The sequence below is a fragment of the Dama dama genome, chromosome X, assembly GCF_033118175.1.
Source record: "Dama dama isolate Ldn47 chromosome X, ASM3311817v1, whole genome shotgun sequence".
In the NCBI taxonomy this organism is placed as follows: Eukaryota; Metazoa; Chordata; class Mammalia; order Artiodactyla; family Cervidae; genus Dama; species Dama dama.
Window position 1 is genome coordinate 27,712,256 of NC_083714.1, and position 24,062 is coordinate 27,736,317.

The 24,062-nt window shown below is 39.7% G+C and overlaps 1 protein-coding gene across 1 annotated transcript in view; it reads right to left on the reverse strand.

Annotated features, from left to right (window-relative positions):
• Positions 1-24,062, reverse strand: part of TENM1 (teneurin transmembrane protein 1) — an 887,850-nt gene that overhangs the window by 90,053 nt on the left and 773,735 nt on the right. Inside the window, exons 24-25 of the mRNA XM_061137497.1 lie at positions 18,816-18,836; positions 13,132-13,364 (exon numbers count right to left, since the gene is read on the reverse strand). Of these exons, the coding sequence (XP_060993480.1) occupies positions 13,132-13,364; positions 18,816-18,836 (254 nt within the window). The remainder of the gene's footprint in view (positions 1-13,131; positions 13,365-18,815; positions 18,837-24,062) is intronic.

The window sequence follows — 24,062 nt, forward strand, 5'->3', positions numbered from 1 at the left end:
TGTTAGGTTGTTCCCCCTTTTTATACTGTGAAAGTGAAAGTGTTAGTCACTCAGTGGTGTCTGATTCTTGCAATCCCATAGACTGTAGCCCACCAGGCTCCTCTGTCCATGGGATTTCCCAGGCAAGAATACTAGAGTGGGTAGCCATTTCCTTTTCCAGGGGATCTTCCTGACCCAGGGAGTGAACCTGTGTCTCCTGCATTGCAGGCAGATTCTTTACTGTCTGAGCCACCAGGAAAGGTTGTTACCATTTTTTATACTGTACTGTCAGCCTAGCATGTCTCCTTATGCACATGCGTACTTGTGATTTCCTATATACTTTTCTTCACCAAGCTCCCTTCAGCACCTCTCTCTAAATATTTTAAAAACATAGCTGCAAGTCCTCCCTTTAGTTGGACAGTGTATTTTGCAGGCAAAGAGAATTAAAGTAGGACTGTGTATATCCAATCAATAAAGTTTGACAGAAAAGTTGAATACAGCAAAGCAATTTTGAAAACAAAATTTTTACTACTAGTCTTGAAGACAATATAGTTATATTAGTTTAAAAAAATATTTCATATCTTCCTTCTCATCATCATACTTTATTTAGTACTTAATCTGTGCCAGGTACTGGTTTAACCTATATTGTGTCATTTTATCTGCTATAATCCTATAAAGAAGGTAGAAGCACTGTCTCTACTCCAACGGATGAGAAAGCAGTGGCTCAGAGAGGTTAGTGATAAATTTAAGCTCAGTCTTAGCTGCCTGATCCCAAAGTCCCTGGTTTTAACTACTCTAAACACTTCTTAAGTTTTCCAGATTTCACAGGGCCCAAATGGGATACACAAAGAATATGATTTAAAGGTCATTGAAAGGCTTGCCCATTTGTCTTAAAAATACCTTTTCTACAGGAAGATTTCTAGAAGGACACAGAATTTAGAGACCTTAAGGGCATATATTGCTAAATCTGACCAAATAAAATTAGAAAACTTCTACAAGACAAGAAATCACAAACTTGGAAACTATTTGCAACATGTAGGATAGACAAAGGGGTTTTCCTTAATTTACAAAAGAGAAAGATCAAAAGCTCAGTAGAAAAACTGGCAGAGGATATGAAAGTGAGTTTGCTGAAAAAGAAACACAAATGGTCACAACAACAACAACAAATGGTCACAACAGATATGAAATGACATTCAGCCTCATTTACAATTAAAGAAATTAAAATTTAAGCTACAAGCTATCATTTTCTACCAATCAGATGGGCATATATTAAAAGGTTTAATAATACTTAGTGTGGCTGAGGGTATGGCAAAATGGGCATCTTTGCACACTACTGGTGTTCAATCTTTTGAGAGAGCGATTTGGTAGTATCTACTACTGTTGAAAATTAATCTGGTGTAGATACTCACAAAAGTGCCCCAAAACACATGAATGAGGTTGTTCAGTGCAGTGCTATAGTGATAAAGGATTTAAAAAAACAACATGTCCATCAAGAAACAAATTACTTAATAAATGGTATGTCCATATATTGTAATATAATATGCAATATCTCTTAAAAACAGAGGTAGATGTATATGCTTCACAAATGCTTCAAAGAGCTTAAAAATATAATCAAACAAAAGAAGCAGGGTGAAAATTAATGCATATATGATTCCTTTTATGTAAGGGAAAAATACATATGAAGATCTCAAAGGAATCTCAAGAAACTATGAACACTTTAAAGAGAGGGACTGGGGTGTGTATGTTTGTGGTGAAGAAGCCTAGAATTTGCTGAACTTTTCTATAGAGTTCAGACTTTCTAAACCACAGACATATATTACTTTTATATTTTTATGTTTCAATATCAATGGGGCTTATCTAGATGGCAAGATTATAGGCTGTTTTAATTTGTATTCTTTATATTTCTCTTTCTTAAAAAATAGTAAATATAATTTTTTTTTTTTTTACTATGGGCCTGCTAGGATGGCCTTCAAAGTCCTCCACTAAGCCTTTTTCCTTGACTCACAGTATAGCCTCTCTGGTTAAGAGCAACCCAGTGACAACCATCAGTACTATGAGACGCTTTCTGGAGAGCTGTCACTTATGGAAGCAAAGAGACCTGAATCCTCAGAGACTAGTCATAGGACAGGACAGTGTGTGTGTGTTTTAAAATAGTATGTTTTGTCTTTTGTTGAATTATAAAATAATAAATTCTCAGAAAGTTCAAGAGAACAAAAATCAAATCACTCAAAATTCCTTATGCAGCAATTCTCATTGCTAACATTTAGATTAACTTCCTTTCAATCTTTTTTCTCTGTATGTATAAACCAACCCTGTACCCTTATAGATGCAGCAGTATACAGTACATAGTTTTGTAGCCTGATCTCTCCACTGAGTATTATTTTGTGAGTATTTTCCTTATACCTGAAGGTTTGGGGGCTGTGGGAATGCCCTGTCCTGGCACTGACAATAAGGGAAGTGCATTTTTGGTAGGAATATTGAAAATAATAAAATTGATGACTAACAGATCTGGGTTTACTATCACCATTCACTGGAAATTGTAAATAATGTCAGGATAACATATTCTTCCCATGGAGTCGTCTGCCTTTAACATACACCACTGTATGCCTAACCCTGCTCTGACTAAGGGTGAGAGAGGGGAAAGCCTGAATTTCTATCTTGGGAGGGGGCTCAGAGTTAGCCAAGGGAGTCCCCAAAAGAGGAAAGGAAGAGGAGACATTTCAAACAGCCCCTCCTTTACAAGTTTCCTGCTTAGATTCAGTTCGCTTGAGAAACCGCTTGACTTAAAAAAAAACTTAGCAGTTGTCTTTCTTATGTGCGTATAACTGAAGTCATTAGTACCTCCAAAATGCTGGTTGAAATGCCCTCTGTGGTGCCATCTGTAATTTTTGGTCTGAAGTGGCCAAAATGCAATTAATTGATCAATTATAAAATTAAAGTGGGTTTCCCGGCTCCATTTCCAGCTGTGTTTTAGCCCCTGATGATGTTAAAATAATGGATTTCCAAAGCTATCTGGGCTTTTGCATGTTGTGTGAGTTTTACACTCTACACCTGCTAATTCATCCAGTATAGCTGGAGGATCAATGAAGCTAATGACATCTTCTGATGACTCCTCTATTGTGGAGTGAATATTCTCGGTTCCCTGGGAAGTCAATGCATGGTAGATTTCAGATCCCTTCAAGAATCAGCAAAGCATGCTAGACTCACCAGGAAATGACTTCCTCATTTCTTTGATTTTATAGTCAGCACCATGCATTTGGCAAACTTGAAATTACTGGGCTATCTTGTATTGATGGTGGAGCAATATGGGGCCATGATCAAAGCTTTAGCTCTAATATAGTTTCATGTTTTAGAACCTTAAAAACAAACATTTTGCATTGAAAGAAATTTCCTAATTAACTTCTGAAGAATTTGTACATTTAAACATCTTACCCTGCTGGAGAAGACTGATAAAGCAAACGTACTACCTTCTGTTGAAGAGAAACTGTATTTAGAAGGAACTTGCTATTCTCATAAAACTTTTAATAGGAAGAAGTGAATCAAATTCCTTAATTACCATTTTACGGTTGGTAAAAGGGCAAATTACATGCCATCCATTTCTAAACTTCTAAATGTCTCTGGTGCTTTTAATTAAAGCTGCCATCTAGAAACTACTAAAGCAATTTTATGCAATTAGTTATTTATAGGTTACCATAATACACCACTCAAAATATGATTTAACTGATTTGCAGTCTGTTAGTGTGTGATCTCTGTCATTTTTGTTTGATGGGGGGGGGGGTCTTTATATCAGCTAAGGTGATCCTTAAGTGGACAGATAAGAACGATGTGACACTGAGGAGCTGTGATAAGGAAAGTTTGGGGGGCTAGTGATCTCAAGTAAAAAGAGGAAGAATCATAATTCCATAGTCTGTCTTGCTATGTAGGGGTAGAAGCGTCACTGGAGACAATACCGCAGAGAAGTATATCACTGTTATCCTCCCATCTCTCCCCGCCTTGCACTGCCCTTCCTCGTGCCACCTGGAGTGGCTGCCACCTTGGCTGGTCCCCCTCTGATGATCTCATCTATCCCAACCCACCCATCCTGTGCTCCACGTCCTCAATGCCCCCATAATGTGTCTTAATGAGGGATTAATCTGTTGCTCTTCTAGGCAGTACCTGCCCTCAACACTGACGTTCACCTCTGAAGAAAACCATTATGGAATGAATTTAAATGGTGAAAGGGTAGGCTGCTAAAGGGCATAACTTTGGTTACGTGGGTCTTTGTGGGGGGTTCCTCAAAATATAACATGTAGAAAGAACCAGCAATAGAAGTACTGCATCACAAGGTTGGGAGGGATCAGCCAGTCATATCCCCGAATCCCACTCTACCTTGAATCCTGCTTTTGTTATGGCACCTTTCTACCCTAGAAATGATCAAGTCTCAGACTGAATTACAAGGGTAAACTGGAACTTGCCTCCTTTCGAAGTAACTTATTCCATATTTGGGTCATTATTATAAGCAGCCTTATTATTAGCAACAAAACAGCAAGCCTGATCAGAATGGCAGGTAATATTTAACATGTACACACTACATGCTGGGCACTGTTTTACAACACACTTCACTCAATGCAGGAGGCCCCAGTTCGATTCCTGGGTCGGGAAGATCCCCTGGAGAAGGGTTAGGCTACCCACTCCAGTATTCTTGGGCTTCCCTGGAGGCTCAGATGGTAAAGAATCTGCCTGCAATGTGGGAGACCTGGGTTCAGTCCCTGGATTGGGAAGATCCCCTGGAGAAGGGAAAGGCTACCCCTCCAGTATTCTGGCCTGGAGGAGTCCATGGACTGTATAGTCCATGTGGTCACAGAGAGTCAGACACGACTGAGCAGCTTTCACTTTCTTTCACATGCATTACTGAACACTCCCATGTCAGCATGATTACTCGTATTCTAACTTCATAGATGAGGAAGCTGAAGCCCAGGGAAATCTGGGGACTTACCCAAGACCACACATTTAATGAGTGGTGGATCTGGGATCTGCGTACAGTGATTTGACTCCAGAACCTGGGAACTTATCTCTCATGGTATTTGTCCTCTAAAGTATATCTGTTTGCTAGAATGTTATACATGAAAATGAAAATAAATGCAGAAGAAAAGTCATTTAGTAATGTGCTTGTAGCTTTATAAAACTTGAATGAACTTAATACAAGTTCCATGTATTAATCATGGATGTGACCTGGACCAATTAGCCAAGGCTAGATAAAAGTGCCTTCCTTTTGTCTGACTTCTCTACCAACAGGTTATGATTTTAGGACTGTGATAGAAAAGGCAGAAAGGTTCTCAAGTTCCAGCTGCTGATGTAATATAAGCTCTAAATCTTTTGACCATTCATAAGCAGATGCATTAGACTCACTGTGCAAATAATCAGTTAAGCTCTGGGACTTCCCTGGTGATGCAGTGGTGAAAACTCTGCTCCCATTGCAGGGGCCCTGGGTCTGATCTCTGGTCAGGGAACTAGATCCCACATGCCACATTGAAGACCTGGCATGCCACAGCGAGGACCCATCAGAGCCAAAACAGAAATAAACATTCATAAAAGGTAAACTCTCATTCTGGTTGCATCATAGGTACTAAGTCATCAGGTGTAGCTACCATAAACTGAGGGAACAACAACACAGTTTAGGAAAGAAACATCCAGGATCACTGAGCAATAAAGAACAAATATTTTACCTGAATTTTAAGGCTTTGTCAAACATTTTTTTTCAAGATGCCTCTGATTCTAGGACAAGGATGTGGGAGGAAAGTTCTCAAAGGAAATGCCTTGAAGCTGAGGCAGGAATTTGGTCATGTGTGGTAGAAAGCTGAATTTACTAGGTGGTGTTCCTAAACCATTCCTACATACCTCCAGGTCTGATTGTACTTTGTCATTTTTAGCAGAATAGACCCACTTCTCTAGAACACTGAGGCTATCAGAAGAGTACTGGTCAATTTTCTAGCCCTTCTATCTACAAACTTCCACATCTCTACACCGACACACTATCCTAGGGAGGTGTCTTCAATCTCCCCTCCGATTCCAGGCCTACTCCAGTTTCCTCCCAATCTGGTTTCACCATTTATTCTCTGCCTCCTGTATCTTACCATTGACCTGTAATCACTGCATGTCTCTCATAGAAAAAGCTTCTCCTGAGTGCCTTGTCCTCTCACTAGTTATCCCTCTATCTTTTACACCCAAGCCTCTCTTCAAAAGAGTGATCTTCATTAGTCATATTTACTTCCTCACCTCTCACTGGCTCATCAAATGCCTGAAATCTGGCTTCCACCTCTACCACCATTCATATCACCAGTGAGCTCCTCACTGCCTAATCCAATGGCTACAAATGTGTGACACCCGATATTGTTTTTCACCCCTTTTTGAAACAAACTATTTCCTTGGCTTCCTGGATACCAAGCTCTCTCTGTTCACCTCCTCTTCTTTTGAAGATTTCTTCTCTATTTCATGAGATCCTCTTCCATTGCCTACTGTATACATATTGGTATTCCCAATGATTTTTTTTTACCCCAGCTTTGCTCTAGCACATCTACCCTGTCATCAAAATAATCTGTCCAAAATGCATCCATCAAGAAAAATGGTACTGATGAACCTATTTGCAGGGCAGGAATAGAGACACGGATGTAGTGAATGGACCTGTGGATGTAGTGGGGGAAGGAGAGGGTGGGACGAATTGAGAGAGTAGCATTGACATATATACATTACCATGTGCAAAATATATAGCTAGCAGGAAGTTTCTGTATAACACAGGGAGCTCAGCCTAGTGCTCTGTGATGACCTAGAAGGGTGAGATGGAGGCGGAAGTTGGGGGTGGGAGTTCAAGAGGGAGGGGACATATATATATATACTTATGCCGGATTCACGTTGATGTATGGCAGAAACCAACACAACATTGTAAAGCAATTATCCTCCAATTAAAAATTAAAAAAAGTAAACAAATGCATCCATCAGGTGATCAAGTCATTTCCCTGCTTCAAACCTTTTGCCTACAGGACAAAATGCAAACTTCTTTTTCTTGCCTTGCTCCTATCACCCTCAAATATGTTTACTTTAACAATTCTGAATTATTTATAGTTGCCCAAATATACCATTCATTTTACTCATGCTGCAGCTTGCCTGTAATTTTGATGAGGGTTGGCCTTAGTGTCAACACAAACAATTATGTCACCATAATGGATCATGTACTAAAGGAATTTAGGAAAAGTCTTACTGCACCCCACTGCATAGTAGAACCAAAAGAACATTCTCACATGTATTTGGGCACTATACTCTCCCCTCATAGATACCAATTATATCAGCAAGATACTAGTGACATCACTGATGAGAGTTTTACCATCTTTCCACTAACCCCGAAATTAGCCCTTCAAAACAGCATGTAAATAACAGGGGGCATCAGGATGCACCTTGGACAGATCTGGGTAGGGACACAAACAGATTATTTCTGCCTAGACTTTATCATACTCAGCTTTCTTAATTGCCAATAAAGTTAAAGGAACTCCTGTATGATTAGTGTCATGAATAACCTAAAAACACTTTCTGAAGCCATCAAGATTTAAGGGTCATTTCCCTTCTTGGGAATAGCTCCAGGGCTGTGTGCAAGTGTGTGGATAATGCCTAATCCTTGTCGAGTTCTGAGGTCAATATGCTTAAAGATGCACATGAAAATAGAGATATACTCCTTGGTGAGGTCCAAGAAAAGCATATTAAGTCACTGATTAATTTCATCCTGTCCAGTCACTCCTTCACCCTCTGTCTCTACTTTTAAAAAAATAAATGTATTCAGCTTGTCACAAATTTTATTTTATATCTCCACATAGTACCATTTCACATTTTGTTTAAGTACTTGGTCATCTATTACATGACTCATTAGTTTGAGTTCTCTGTAGAATTAAAGAAAGTTGCAGTAAAAATAATAAATGGAACCTAAGTTTCAACTACATCATCCATGCATGTTTTAAAAGCATCTTTCAAAGTCAATTCAAACTCATATACAATGCCATGGATTAGCACACCATCAACCTCTTTGCTAAACTTTTTTCCTTGCCCCATTACATTGAAGTATTGATGAGTAAAATGGCAAGTGTTTCTCTTTATTGGGATTCAAATCAAAGTGCGGAAAACTGGATTAGATAAAGACTTCTTCCTAGGAGAAGTACCCAGGGGCTATCTTATATAAAACTCCATCTATTAAGAAAAAGTTGGTGAAGTTTCTAATTGCGGAATCTTCCAAAGAGATGTGACAAAGTTTCTTGGAGATTTATTTGAACAATTCTAATGACAGATGATGCAAATTCTAAAGAGTGCACTATGGGTATACTACTGGGTCAGTAAAATCTGAGAAATAGTTTTAATAGGAAAATGAAGGTAGACTAAAAGTCATTCATCTCCCAAGTAAAAATATTTTGTTTTCATTGAATATATGTCATTACATTGAAAAGCATTTCCCACTATTTCCTACCCTCCCAGAGAAACCAACCTCCCAGAGAGATCATGGATTTTAGCAGTGTGGTATAGTGGAGGCATCAGCTCCCCCACCCCACCATCCCATCCCTGCACTTCATGGGTTTTGAAGTCAGGCAGACCTGGTTTGAATTCCAGTGTTATCTGTAAACTGTCTGACCCTAGGTAAATTCCCAAAGACTTGGACACAACTGAAGCAACTTAACACACACAAATTTCTGAAGGTGTCTGTGCCTCTATCCTCTCATCTATACAATGGGAATAATACTATTCACCGTGTGAATTGTGAACATTAGAGATACCACACATAAAATATCTAACACAGTGTAGAGCACACAGCAGACAGTAAGTTATAGTTATGGTTATTTTAATACATTAGAGCTGGGAAGGAGAGCATCCTAAGCCCTTCAGTTTACACAACTGAACAATCTCAGGACTCAGCATGTATATGCCTAGCCCAGTGTAACAAAACTAGTCAGTGGCATCATTAAGTCAATTTCAGGGTTCAGGGAGGTACAGTGACTTACACAAGGTCATTCCAAGAATAATTACATGGACGGGACATGAAAACCCAGGCTTCCTAACCCTGTGTTCATCGCAGTTTGCTTCCATTTCTCAAAACAACAACAACAAAAAGCCCCCGCAACTCTAAAAAAAACCAAAACACAAAACCCGAAAAGCATGGCTTCTGACCTTTCGCTTTTTGCTGACTGGTTTTTATCCCATTGGATGATCTATTTCAATGTTAGGACAAATGATCTCAAAAGAAAATTTTATTTCATCCTATATTTAGAATAGATTCAGCAAATAAATTAGCTGTCTTGCAGATTAACATGTATTTGACTTACCTTGCATAATTAAGGACATGTTGGAGAGCCTGCCTGTAATTGCAATATGTTGCTTGTTAAAGTCTTAGAGGGAGCTCTCTTTCCTAACCTAGAAATGGTACTCCCTAGATGTACATTTCCATTTTCTACTGATCTACAGCTTTTCTTTATTAGCTTCTAGGAAGAGAGAAAAATCAAACCTCTCCTTAAAGAAATCCATTAAACATTTGCTGTCTTCTAAGGGGGTTAGGACGAAGTAGCTGATGTGCATGGTAGCTGTAAAGCCAAAAAACAAACAAATTGGGCTTTTTTTTTTGAGAGAGAAAGAACCTGCAGGAGAACCTCAAAGATATAATTAGCAATTAACAATACTCTCCTCTCATTTGCACATGGTGCCTTAATGACTTCTTGCATGATTTTTCCTTCTATGGAAGTCTATGAAATTGCCCTGCAGCATTCCATATAATGAGACTCTCACTTCTGACTCACTGCCAAGGGTAAGTGCTCTCTAGATTCAGCATGGAGATAGGTGCCCTAACTAGGCACTGAAGTGTTCTGACTAGCATTTTCAGGGCAACTGACGCCTGGACATAGGTTTTGCCATCAAAGTGATTTTGAAGATCACTAACAGGGACCTCAACCACTGTGAACATGATGGAAGGAGATGTGATGGACACTTAGTGTGAGCCACTTGTACCCCTCCTTTAAACATCCTCCTTCACTCACTGGGTTAGAGCAGATGTTGCCAACAGCAGCTTCAGTACATTATGTGAAAGCTGTGTTGGATGGATTAGACATTCAGCTGTATGAAACCTGGGCCAGCTGTTCTTAGGGCCCCTTACCGCTTTGGGATGAATAAAGTGTACCAGATTATTGTAAAGGCCACGCTTGGATAGAAGGTTGAGTAAATCAAGCCAAAGGAAAATGTGCTACTAGTTATGACCAGAAGAAAAACTTAAATATTAACTTTAATAGACACATAAATTTTGGCACTCTCATTACTGATGCTTCCAGAGTTCATGTAAATCCTGCTCATCAGGACTCTCTTATTGCTGCTTTTCGAGCAAAAAGGAAAAAAAAAAAAAGCTGCAGGAACCAATTATTTGCTTTATTTGGAAAAGCCGATATTCATTCTCTATGTGGCAGGTTGAATGTGGTAGGTGAGATGAGTGGTTTTCATACTAGCAGCAACTCAGGAGGATGTCAATTTCAGGCACAATACAAGCTTGATTCCTCCCTATTTCTTATGCAGAAATCCTTAAAATACCTGCAAGAGTTTTAAACCTGTGCATAAGGTGGGACTCCAACCTGATGTCTTTCCTTGAAAGATGAGCTAATTATAGTCGCACCTGAGTTAAGCATTCACTCATCAAACATTTATTGCAGACCTACTATATGTAAAAAACAAGCACAGGCACAAAAGAAAAGAAACATTCCCAAACACTTTACCATGATACTTATGGGTGGGGGCGCTTACGTTCCCTTAGGGAGGAAACATTATTTCTTTTCAGCGCTACTGAAATTCCTTTCAGGAATACTTGGGTATGGATAAGAGTTACCTAATTCATCAATCACACAAGAAAGCTGTGTAGTAGATTTCACACTGTGCAAGATTTTGCTGGGGAGGTGGGGAAGAGTCAAAAGAAATATAGTTTCTCATCTCAAGCCTCCCATTCATGAAAGAATTGGAAAGCAAAAGAAGGCAAAAAAAAAAAGAAGGTGCTAACTGGGTAGTGTAGACACTGTTAAGGTGGGATGTTCTGAGAGAATAGCACTGAAACAAGTATACTATGAAGGGTGAAACAGATCACCAGCCCAGGTTGGATGCATGAGACAAGTGCTCAGGGCTGGTGCACTGGGAAGACCCAGAGGGATGGGATGGGGAGGGAGGTGGGAGGGGGGATCGGGATGGGGAACACATGTAAATCCGTGGCTGATTCATGTCAAAGTATGGCAACAACCACTACAATACTGTAAAGTAATTAGCCTCCAACTAATAAATGAAAAAACAAAGAAATTCAGATTTAATGGGTTGGGTTAGCCAGAGGGGCTTTAAGAAAGACATAGGCCTTGAATATGGCCTTGAAGAAAGGGAAGGCTTTAAACTCTGATCGTAGTTGAAATTTAATCCCCATATGGCAAATGTCAAATAGCTAAAAAGTAACCTCTTAATATTTGAAACAGTAACTGACCATCTAATGAATTAAACACATTGACCTCACTATATTTTTTGGCATGGAAAGGTGTTCATAATACATTAAGTATGAAAAGCAGATTACAGAACAGCATTCTATGATTATATTATTAGAGGATAAAATATATGATATGCACAGAAAAAAAGTCTAGAAGGATAGACATTAAAATGTTGACAGTGGTTTTGTAGATGTGGTAGGATTATGGGTGACCTTAGTTAAAAACACTTTTTTGCGTTCTCTATTTTCTGATTTTTCTGCAACAATTGTATATTATTTGTGTGATAGTTAAAAAAAAACCCAGGCTGGGTTCTTAAAACTCACTACAATGAATACTTCATAAAAGTATCTTGGAGAAGGAAGAGAGGATGATTAAATAATTAAGGAGATAGGGTGGATTATATATGGTGACAGAGTTAAAAGCTTACTATCCTCAGCTTAGTGGCCTAAAATGGGAATATGATCCAAGTCTATAAAATCATGAAGCTGACTAGGAGAACATAGATTTATTTAAAAATCTCAAGCAACAGAATTGAGGGTTGGCCCTTGAATATCGGGAAGTTAAATTTAGGACAAATAAAAGTAAGTCTGAGCTCTTATAGAAGGCAAAAGAAAAAAAAAGGAATTTGTAATACTAGGATACTAGGGGTGGGGCTTCCCAGGTGATGCTAGTGGTAAAGAATCTGCCTACTAATGCAGGAGACATAAGAGACGTGGGTTCGATCCCTGGATTGGGAAGATCCCGTGGAGGAGGGCGTGGCAACCCACTCCAGTATTCTTGCCTGGAGAATCCCATGGACAGAGGGGCCTGGCGGGCTACAGTTCATAGGGTTGCAAAGAGTTGGACATGACTAAAGCAACTTAGCATGGACACATGTATACTATGGGTGATATAAATTTAAACTGTAAGTATATAGCTTCAAGGATGATTTCCCCAGTGGCTCAGGTGGTAAAGAATCTGCCTGCAATGGCGACAGACCTGGGTTCAGCTTCTGGGTTGGGAAGATCCCCTGGGGAAGGGAATGGCAACCCACTTTTAAAATTTTATTTTATTTTATTCTTGCCTGGAGAATTCCATGAACAGAGGAATTAAGACCCGATTGAGTGACTAATCCTTTCACTTTCACTTCAAGAATGATTTAGATAAATTAATGGAAGAAAGGTTCATTAAAGGTTGGTGATTGTTAAGCAAAAGGCAGGAATGTCTCAAGTCTAGGAGATACTCAATATATTTGAAAGTGGCAGAAGGTGGCACAGACTTCACCCCTAACCAGTACAGGTCACAGTGCTAAAGCCATCCTCCTGGAGGCCCTTTGCTGGGCCAGGAGTTAACCTGTTGTTGTTGGACTGTTGGGAGATTTCCAAGAAAGAGATCATGGGCTGGGGTGTTCAGGAGGCAGAGGGTTCTGGGCAATAATTATTTATCAACCAGAAAAGAGGCATTCCAATATGGTCCTAATAGTTATGGCTATCCCAATGCATATTGGCTAAAAATTAGTCCTGGGTGTGCCTATCTTCCCATATAGACTTCAGAGATGACGTCTGTCAGAGGTACACTATATTGGGATGGGTAGACCACACTGGGACAACAGTCTTAGGGATCTGTGAAGTCAAATGAAATCTTTAGATGACCAAGGAATTTTTCTTACCTCGAGGGCTATTCAGTGAAGCTTCTGAGGCTCTTCCACCGTCTCCACAGTGGCTCTGGTCAAAGGGCAGGCACTGATCACCAGTCCCTGCCACCACTTCAAAATTCTTGGACAAATCTTTTGTTTCCACAAGAGATTTCAGCTTGTAGACTTTTCGGGTATTGGTGTCTGATAGATAAAGTGATTCAGACATTGGGTCCATAGCCAGATAGTATTTGTGAGCAGGGCTTGTGCTAAGAGAAGAGAAAAAGAAAGTTATTCAAAGTAACTTGTTCAGCCTACACTCCCTAGGCTCTGCCTTTTGTCACAAGTGAAAAATTCGCTTCAGAGGTGAGTGTATTAATGTATCTTCCTTCTTATGTACTGAGGAGATGGACACCTCTTTGTTTTTCTAGTAATGGGTCTGGGATTAAAAAAAAATTCAATGTGTACTGCTAACCTGTAATGATCTTGATATCCCAGTACCATCCGTTTGAGGGTAGAGCAAGACACAGAGGAGAGAAAATCCCAGGAGATCCATTTTCTCATACATACCTTTTCTACTCTCCCACCCAGTTCTCCAATTGCCTACTAGATTACTGCCTGGATATCTCAGTCACCCCAAACAGAAACTCCTCAGACAGTCACCTCAAAATCCAAAACAGAAGTTAGTTATTCTCTTCCTGAATTCCCCATCCTTCACAAACCTACTTCTTGTCTTCTGGGCTTTCTACCTCACTTGGGGTCACTACTGTCCTCCTGGGGTCCTGTTGGAAATTGAAAGGCACCCATAAAATGTGATGAGTGTGGCTTAGGTAGGGCTGTGTTGCAGATATATTCTGCCAAACTTCTCCTTTCCAAGCTTCCTTGTTTTTTACTTTTTTTGTTTGTTTTTTACCTGACTACCATATTTCTCAAATCCACATTTTCTTCTTTCAGGACATAATGCAAGTGATTACATTTGACCTTTCTTTTGGTTGTAATCACAATCACCCATATCTCCTAAAGGTGACAAGTTACCTTGACTGGATTTTGATATTCCTGAAATTCTTCAATTATATATTTACATGGGATCTTGCATTATTTTCATCTGCATATGTGGCTGAGCTCATTCATTAGTTTTGATCCTCCTAATTTCATTTTTCCCATCGCTGCAGGAGTTTTGGTTTGGGGTACATTTTGCTTGAACTTAAGGGTCATGTACTGCTGACATCATCTAAGCTCCAAACCTTGAGGTCTAACCCTTACTCTCCCCCTTTCTCTCCACATGTAATTGTGCCTGCAAACAAACTTTCAGAACTTTTCTTCTATCCTTCCTGCCATCACATTAGTTTTAACCTTCATCATCTCTGGCCTGCAATATTTTCCATAGCCCTGCCCAGAGGAGGTGTTTTTGAAATCTTAAAACCATTTTTCCCCATCTTGCCTCCAGAGTTAATCTGATCATTTGCTTCCCATCTTTAAGAACTCTACAGACTTTTAAATATTCCTTGGTATGGGGCACATTCCTTTCTTTACTAAGTAATTAATTCCTGTATGCCGTTTAAGGTTTTATACAGGCATTATCTTCTGAAAGAAAGCGTTCCTTAAATCTCTAGGCTCAGTTATTTGCCTATACTTACCTCTATTCTGGGTGATCACATGTCATATTAATTTTTTTAAAAATGTATTTGTATCCCCTAATAAACCATGAGAGGTTGGACAAGAGCTACCCTGTCTTATCTCTAGTGTGCTCACTGCGCAGCACTCCGCCTCACACCTGGTAGCCTAAACCAGAAACCGGAAGCCATTCTTTACTACTCCTTCTTTCCACCATTCCCCATATCCAGTAAAACAACATTTAAAAAAAATTCTACCTCCTAAACTCTTCTCCAATCTGCCCACTTGTCTTTATCTCCACTGTCCGCAGTCCAAGGTTCTGCCATCTCTCACCTGCATTCCTTCCTTGGTACTATTTCTATGTTTGTATTTGCTCATGGAGTCATTAAAAAGTATTTACTAAGTGCAAACAATGTGCCAAGGAACTGTGCTATGGTTGGGAGACCAACCTGTGTGCACAGCAAAGCCCTTTTCTTCATGAAACTTACAGTCTAGTGGGGGAGTCAGATCAGTAAATAGGCTATGACTTGTAAATAGGAGTGTTACAACAGAAGTAGAAAGGAGAGAAATGAACAGATAGGAGGAACATGTGACCTAGCAGCACTGATCACATGGTATTAGCATTATTTTTTTAAATTATTAACTGAAGTTCATATTTTATTCAGATTTCCTTAGTTTTTACTTAATATCCTTTTTCCGTTTCAGGATTCCATCTAGGATACCAAATTATATTTAGCCTTCCAGTATCCTTAGGCTCTGAAGGGCTGTGACAGTTTCTCAGAGTTTGCTGGTGTTTGATGACCTTAACAGTTTTAAGGAGTACTGGTCAGGTATTTTGTAGGATGTTCCTACTGGAAGACCATGGGGTAAAGTGCCATTCTCATCAAATCAAATCAAGGGTACATAATATCAACATGGCTTATCACTGTTGATGTTGACTTTAATCACCTGACTGAGGTAGTGTTTGTCAGCTTTGTCCTCTGTAAGTTAACTCTTTCTGTCTTATTTTCCACACTGTATTCTTTGGAGGGAAGTTACTCTGCCAAGACAATACTTAAAGAGTAGGGAGTTAAACTGCACTTCCTTGAGGGTTGAGTATCTATATAAATTATTTGGAGTTCTGCATGACAACTTTATGTTTTCTTCTCCATTTTTTTTCATATCAGTATGGACTCATGGATATTTGCTTTATATTTTGCATTAAATCCAATACTACTTTATTTTTTGCTCAATACTACTTTATTTTTATTTGCTCAAATTGTTGCAGCTTTAGCCACTGGAAGCTCTTTGTGTTGGCTTGTGTGCCCCTCATCAACCCCCATCAATGTGGGTGTGCTTTGTTTGTTTTTTGAGCACGTCCTTACTTTCTGGAACTACAAGATGCTCCAGGCTCATCTTGTATGATACCTGCCCTGGCACTAGAATGAACCATTTCTCCAAGTATCCCTAGTCCTTTTATTGAAAAATGGTATTAGAAACTGAGATCTGAATACTGGGTGTAAGCACTATTTTTTTCCATCCACATCTCTCTCTCTCCAACTACGCTGTGAACTCTTTGCAGGCAGGAACCTTACCTTTCTACCTCAGTGCCAACAGAGGGTCTGACAGGGCTGATGTTCAGTAAGGGCTGAACTAAACTGTAGGACAACATGAATCTAACTAAGACATAGAAGAGTTCAGGCCTTGGCTACTTAGCCAAGTCAAATGGAGGGGAGAGGGTCATTAGACTAATTAAGATGCTCTTAAAGACTGGCATGTTCCTGATTATATTTGTAATTGCCATTTGCCCTCTAAGCATATTTATGTTAATGATAGTAAGGCTGGCAAATACTGACTTGAGATCCAGTGTATAGTTTTAATTGGAAAAAAATCAAATCCAATTGGAACACTTGATTTTTTTCTACTTACCTTTATCAAATAAGAGAATCCGGTAGATTCCAGGGACATCTTCAACCCTGGAATTACCATGCCAGCTGCTGTAAATAAACTGTGAAGGGCCCGACAGATTCCAGTATTGCTTTGGCAGTCATATGAGACAAAGCATCTCTGCAGCAAAGACTGCTTAAATACGGGTTTGAGTAAAAGTTTTCACATATTTAGTTGTACTTTTTGCCTTCAGAATAAAATTTTTCCAGTGCCCTTATATCTTTCTAGAATAAAGAAGGGGTCACACTCCCTCCCCAAAACAACCTTCAATACTTTGGTAGTCAGCTTGTGGAAGTTTCAACTGAACCAGATTAATCATGTTTTGTTTAGGAAAAGTCCATAGGCTATTTTTCCAAGAGAAATGTTATTCGCACAAAAACACTTTGGAATGCATTACATTCATTTATTATTGAATATCCTCAAAGTGCCTGTGAGGGAACTTGGAATTATCATTCTTCTCAAATCTCAACTGAGGAAACCCAGGCACATAGAAAGCTCACCCAGGGTCACTAACAAGTCTGTGCTTGGACCAATATTAGATTAGATTGTATGTGACTGAGTGTGCAAAATAAATACCTTCAGAATACTCTTGTTCTGAAAGTGACAAAAAAAATTCAGTGTTACAGTCTTCTAACTATGTTGCTTTGCAAGACTGTTCTCAAACTCTGTGCACTGGCCTTTAGAAAATGGAATAGCCCAACACACCAAATTCAAATCTGATTGCTATTTTCTTGACAGCCAACAGTCAGGAAGGTCTCCTATATTGAGATGTAATTTCTTGCCATTTCATGCCATTTCCCAAGTGCACTTCAGCTCTTTTGAGATTGGTTTCTTTCTACTTTGTGAAAACATGCCAAACCTGAGAAAGAAAAACCACTGGAATACATTCCAATTTGTTCTAATCCCTTGTGTCTAAACACATATTGCGATTTGAGATATGTGACGATTTCTCTTACAACTTTAGTGTTAGACTTATTGTCATCTTCTGGTTAGTTTTCCATGCAAGCAGTGTGCCTGCATGGAGACTTAGCAAAGATCACTCAGCAAATATCACTTCATTCATGCCAGTTAAAACCACATAGATTGTTAAATGGGCAATTAATGCTCATAATTAATACTGTGCAACATTTTACCAGCAAGCAATTTGATAACCAACTTAATTTGCTTAAGGAATCAGTTATGCCAAAGTAGCAAGGCTGATCTTGTGCACTGCCATTTGGGAAGTGCCTCTCCCAAATGGAATCCAAATGACAAACCCCATCACTGCCATTTTGATGACAACTGGCATTCGACAGTGAACAAATTCAATTTTCTCCTTTGCAATTTCAGGTAATTTAGAACAGTTTTGACAAGTGTAATGTGTTAACAAGTTGAACAGAAATACTTCTTATGACTAATTTCAGAGTTATATGGCATTGTCAGTAAATGGTCAGTTTAAAGTTTATTATCTTTTTTTTTGATGGGGTAAAATAGAAACCATGAGGTTGCTTAAGAGGAACATGGAGAAATCTTATTCAAGCAGGTCATCATGGGCATTCTCTTAATACACTTGTCAACTAAATTCCTAGAAGTAGGAAGACTGCTGCACCGTCTCTTTCTCTACTTGCAACTTGAAAGTGAAAGTGAAGTGAAAGTATTAGTCGCTCAGTCGTGTCTGACTTTGTGACTCCATGGACTGTAGCCCGCAGGACTCCTCTATCCATGGGACTCTCCAGGCAATAATACTGGAGTACGTTGCTATGCCCTCCTCCAGGGGGTCTTCCTGATCTGGGGATCAAACCCACATCTCTTGTCTCCTGCACTGGCAAGAGGATTCTTTATGATCTGAGCCACCAGGGGAGTCCACAACATCAAATCTATTTGAACTTACAGACTCATCTGTGATATCACCTAAGAAAACACCATGAGACTGGAGGCTTTGCTTTCCTGGGAAGTACTGAACTGCCAACATTCTCTTATCGTGTTTTCTTTTTGGTACATCATTCTGATCCTCCAGCAAATTCCACTTAGTGGAGTTCTCCTTTTGGAAAATACTTACCTGAGTTATAACTCCCAAGTTAACATTCACATTAGTCCTTTAACCTTATTTAAGAAGTCAAGTTTCCCTATTAGCATACTATTAGGAGGCGATGTCTTGGGCAGGAAGGGGCATTAGGCACCCACCCATGTGAGTTGCTTACCTATGTCTGGTATCTCTGTTTCTAGGGTGCACAAGGTATCCACGAATAGCAAGTAAAAGCAAACAGAGAGTCATCAGTATCATCCAACAAGCCAAACTGAACCAGACACACCTATTCCTAACTCAGCTTGTGGTCAGTAGAGGGACTTCATAGTGATCACTCAGTCAGATGAGTAAGCCAAAGTGGACCCAATCCCTCCTGGCTGCTTATCCTAAGATGGCGCCAAGATGACTGAACATCCAGCTTGGTGCCTGGGCTAAAGCTCTAAGGTATTTTTCCAAAAGTTCTCTCTGGACTGTTTTCATTGGAAGCAGCTGAGCTCTTGCCACATGTGCAGTTTCCTGGGGGCTCTCCCCAGTCATGCCAAATCAGAATCTGGAAGTGGGAGGTGGGGCCCAAGAATTCCATTTTCAACAAACTCAGTTGGTGATTCTGAGGCAGAATAAGGTTTAAGAACCCCTGGGCTAGGTTTTGAAGAAGTACCCACTGCAAAGGGTCTGACCATGCAAGTCTCTAATTTGAAAGCCACTTTATCAAAATGCAAACTCTTTCATTATCAAGTCTGTGTACAACAGACATCCCCAACCCAAGCTGAAGCCACTTATATGATTGTAAGGTGAGATAGGGACATCTCTTGTGCACATTAGCACAAGTATTTAGCAATATTCAACAATTTAACAAATTGAAAGTATAAAACTTTTTTCTTTAACCATGATAGAATGTACCTGGCATCAAAACTGCTGCATCAAGATAGTTTCAATAAAACATCGTTAACATCAAACTACGAGGGCCTTGTATTGGCCAGCTACTCATGCTCTGAGGGAGCAACCAGGGTGGGCAAAACAGAACTGTCATGTCAGAAGCAGCAGAATGCTTCAGGGATCCCTGATCTGTAAGCAGCTTGGCACAGGGCACTGCCTAAGGTATCTTACTCTGGGACGGGGTATGGGTCTTGCCCAGGGAGCACAGTCTCTGTATAGGCCTGACCTTGGGTCAAATCTGCCCAGATTTAAAAGGCTATAATCATCTGTGAAATATAGTCATTGCAATTTTAAAATCCTTTTAAACCTGGCCCTTAGGTCATTTTGAAAAACATGAAGATAACAAATCTTTTTATCTAAACTAGAAAATGTTCTTATTCGTTGGAACATCAGGAAAGAAGAAAAGATACAAAATGATTTCCTTTGAAGCCATCTGCAACTACCGATTTAACTCTTGTTGAAGAGAATCCTTTTGGGATTTGACTAGGTGGGCTACGGTGACAATCCACTGACTTTTCCGTTTTATGTGTTAGTCACTCCAGTCGTGTCCGACTCTTTGTGACCCCATGGACTGTAGCCCACTAGGCTCCTCTGTCCATGGAATTCTCCAGGCAAGAATACTGGAGTGAGTTGCCATGCCCTCCTCCAGCGGATCTTCCCGACCCAGGGATCGAACCTGGCTCTTCTGAATTGTAGGCAGACTCTTTACCAACTGAGCCACCAGGGAAGCCCCTTCTAGTTCACGGAGCCACCTCTAAAGCGTGGGTATCCCCAGGGTTGACACAAAAGATCAAAAGGTAAGGTGGGGTGATGTAATTAGAAATCTGGCCTCAGGCGTTTGAACCTCTTTCAGTTTCTTTGTCTCTAGACACTTACTTATTTTTGTGGCCTCTGAATTATAGGGTGAAAGTGCTTAAGGCTGGCTCTAATCACCGTTACATGGTTGATCTTCTTGAAGGAAGTTGCTTTGTGAACATACTAGAAGGATCTCATTAAAGCATGGTTTCATCTGCCACAGACTCTCACGGTACAGAACCATGTGTGTGGCTCCAAAAGGTTTTGAAATTCTTAGGTGACGGCAAGGAGTGGGGAGAGGGGGTGGTTTGACTTTCTTGTGGCCGCTTCTGATCGTGCCAATAATGTCACTGTGAATTTGGGAAGATGTCCCATATTATGCAGAGCAGCTTCTCTCATTAACATCTCAGAGGGAGGAAGAGAAAATGATGGAATTTATTTCCAGTGTGTGACCTTGTTCTGTCTCAGAATTACTTTTAGTTAAAGATTTAGGATTGAGCCACCACCAAAGTCGGTTTGCTGTCTAGCTGGCAATGGACTGCACGCTGAGGTGTCAGTGTGTGAGTGCCTTACAGGCACCTGGGCTCATCAGCGGGCATCACCACCTGGCAACTGGCTGACTTGAAGCTCGCCGTGAGTTTGGAGGAGAAAGGTATGGAAGGGCAAATCTTTTCAGAGCAAGAAATGCTCCTGATGGTAGGATCTTTAAGTCAATCTTTGATTTTGTTCAGGACCTGCAAGATTAAAAGGGCTGTCTGTTCTTTTTTAATTAAAAACTTTTTACTGAGATATAATTCACATACCACAAAATTTCACCTTTCAAAAAGTGCAATTCAGCAGTTTCCAGTAGACTCATAGAGTTGTACAACCATGGCCATTGTCCGATTCCAAAACATTTGCATCATCTTATGAAGAAACCCCATATCCATCAGCAGTCAGTTCCCATTTGCCCCATTTCTCCAGCCCCAGGCAACCTTTCATCTGCTTTCTGTCTCTATGAATTTGTTTATTCTTGACATTTCACATACACGGGATAAGATAATGTGTGGTATTTTGTGCCTGGCTTTTTTCATTTAGCCTCATGTATGACCCATTCTTTGTACATTTTGGTAAGGATGTATGATCCATTCTTTAGTATGTTTCATGGATGGAGAAAAAGGGGTAAGCCAACTTTGGAGTTTCTGGCTCGTGACCAGACATCATGAGAGTTTGCCTGGCCTGCTCTGTGCTGGTTGCAGCACTTTGCTTGTTCTTCATGTTGTTCTTAGCTTCTTCCCTTATCCCTAGTCAGAAAGTATCTGATATCAAAGAATGGACTTGCCTGTGTGTTCATCTTCTCATGGGAGTCTTCCTTTGAAGACTGAGTTCCCACTTCTGCCACTTCTTAGAGCTTCCAACTTCAGGAAACCCTCAGTTAAGACTATCCTTCTCATTCTCTGTCCCTTGGCCTTATCACAACTTTTCTGTGTTGCGTTTAGGGCCCTGCTTTCAGCTAGCCATTCGCTTGAAAATCAATCTGACAAATGAATCCATGCTTGGTGATTAATGATGATTTTAGCTTGATGGATTTTTCTAACACAGGTTCTCGTGTTGGGAACTCTTGGAGAGCCAATGTCTCAACTCAGAGGAACACAGTTCTTAGGGTGGAAATTTGGGCCCCTTGGAAGGTCAGCAAAGATGTTCTAGGGGTGAGGTAAATGGAGCTTTTGGGTGACAATGCTAATACATGAGACTAAACTGGAAAGGTAACCACCTATTTCATCTATATGTAGTCTGTTTCTCTGTTTGGAACTCCAGTGCTGCTGATGAGAGGAAGGTTCTTGGTCATTTTTCAGATATTTTCAGAGCCCTTAAAAGTCTATGTTCCATTTGTTCCTTCAGCAGAGCTCTCTACAACTTCTACTGTCCCTCATCATGCTAACTGCCCCTAAATGGGTGCTATTCCAGTTCTACCCAATCTCCAGTCAAAGACAGGAGTTGAGTTCTAAGAACAATGTAGGAAATATTAACCAGTCACTGTGAAAGAAACAGTAAAATCTCAAGAGAAAATTTGCATGTCACATTGACGTTTGTCAAGTCCAAATTACTCAAGGCACCAAGAAGCATTTGGTAGGCTCTTATTTTTCCTTTTTAAGGGAAGGACAAAATAAATATCTAGAGAATCATGGCATCTTGAACAATAACAGCATGAGGTTTTTACAAGAATAAATCATTTCCAGTTATGCTTAATAGATTTGTGCAATTAGAAGATGAGAAGGGAGCAAGAGGATTCTCATATTTAAATTCTTACAAAGCACTTCATATGGTGTCTCCTGTTTTTATTTATATAATTACCCATGTGAGTTTTAGAAAACTGAAAAATGACTCTGAGGTCATAATCAAAGGAAGATGAAACACTCATAATTGATGAGAAACAGTTGATGGACTTGGGGATGCTGAGAATGAAGAAGAGAAAGCTCAGGTACCTATGATAATCTGTCTTAACACTTGTGAAAGCTTCTCAGGTAAATGAGGGAAGTGGCTTCTGTGCTTTAGATGTAAACATTTGCCACTACTGAGTGGATGTTTCATGAAGGCAGATTTTTGCTCAATATAAGGAAGAATTTTCAACAGAGCATTCCCAAGATGCAATGGGGTGTTGGGTGAGATAAGTAAGTTTACTGTTATTGAGAGAGATAAACAAAGTAAAGATGGTCAACCGTCAGGGATGCAGTGCACACTACGTTTTTCCAGACCCTTCTATGGACTCTTCTTTCACTAAGCTCATAAATCTGTGATATCACTTTTTAGTTATTGAAATATGTGTGTGTGTATGTGTATTTAAAATTTTAACATGAGAAGCAAAGCACTAGGGATATCTAAACCTAAGCTATCTCATAAATCTATCTTAAAAAAAACTTCACAGAATGAATTTTTGAGACTCCCTCAGGTTTAATTGCATGATCTTATAAGCTTCCCTTCTTTATTATTGTATCTTAATTTCCCACTGGAAGGAAGCACTAAGATGTATATGTGCAGATGAAATCTGCAGTAAACAGGCAAAGGGATACTATATGCTTAAATAACAAGAAATAATCTTGTTGATCTTGGCATGTTGCTAATAATAATGACAAAACTGACTTTTTTGTACCCTTCCCATTCAGCCAATGGGGGATCAGCTAGAGGAAATAAATGACCATCCACCAATGAAAATGAAATTATTTTTGAGGTCAAATGAAAGAAACTCAATTGGGGACAGTTTGGATCAGTGGAGCTGAGAGGAAAAATCTATAGTCTGCCAGTCTTTGAAATGTCAAGGGGCATCTAGAATTGTTCAATGTGGTCAAAAATGGAACAAGAAGATGAAAGAGAAGGAAATATAGAAGGGTACCCAGTAGGAGCAAGCTTTATGTCCTGTCAAGATGTCATCAAACACTGGGCAGGTAACTACACATTTGTGGATCTTAAAACAGGTTAAACTGTATAAGACATGTAAGAGGATGCTCAAATACTAAATTGACAATTTTATAGATACAAAAGTAGAAAACAGGGTAGTTAAGTTATATAATGAATAACCTGACAGAGAGCAAAGATCTAGAATGTTCTCTATTTTTTTCTGTAATAACTTATTGACAATATTGCTCTTCCACTCAGTTTTAAATGCAACCAATTAACATAATGACTATATATAGTCTGTGTTTCCAAGGAAACA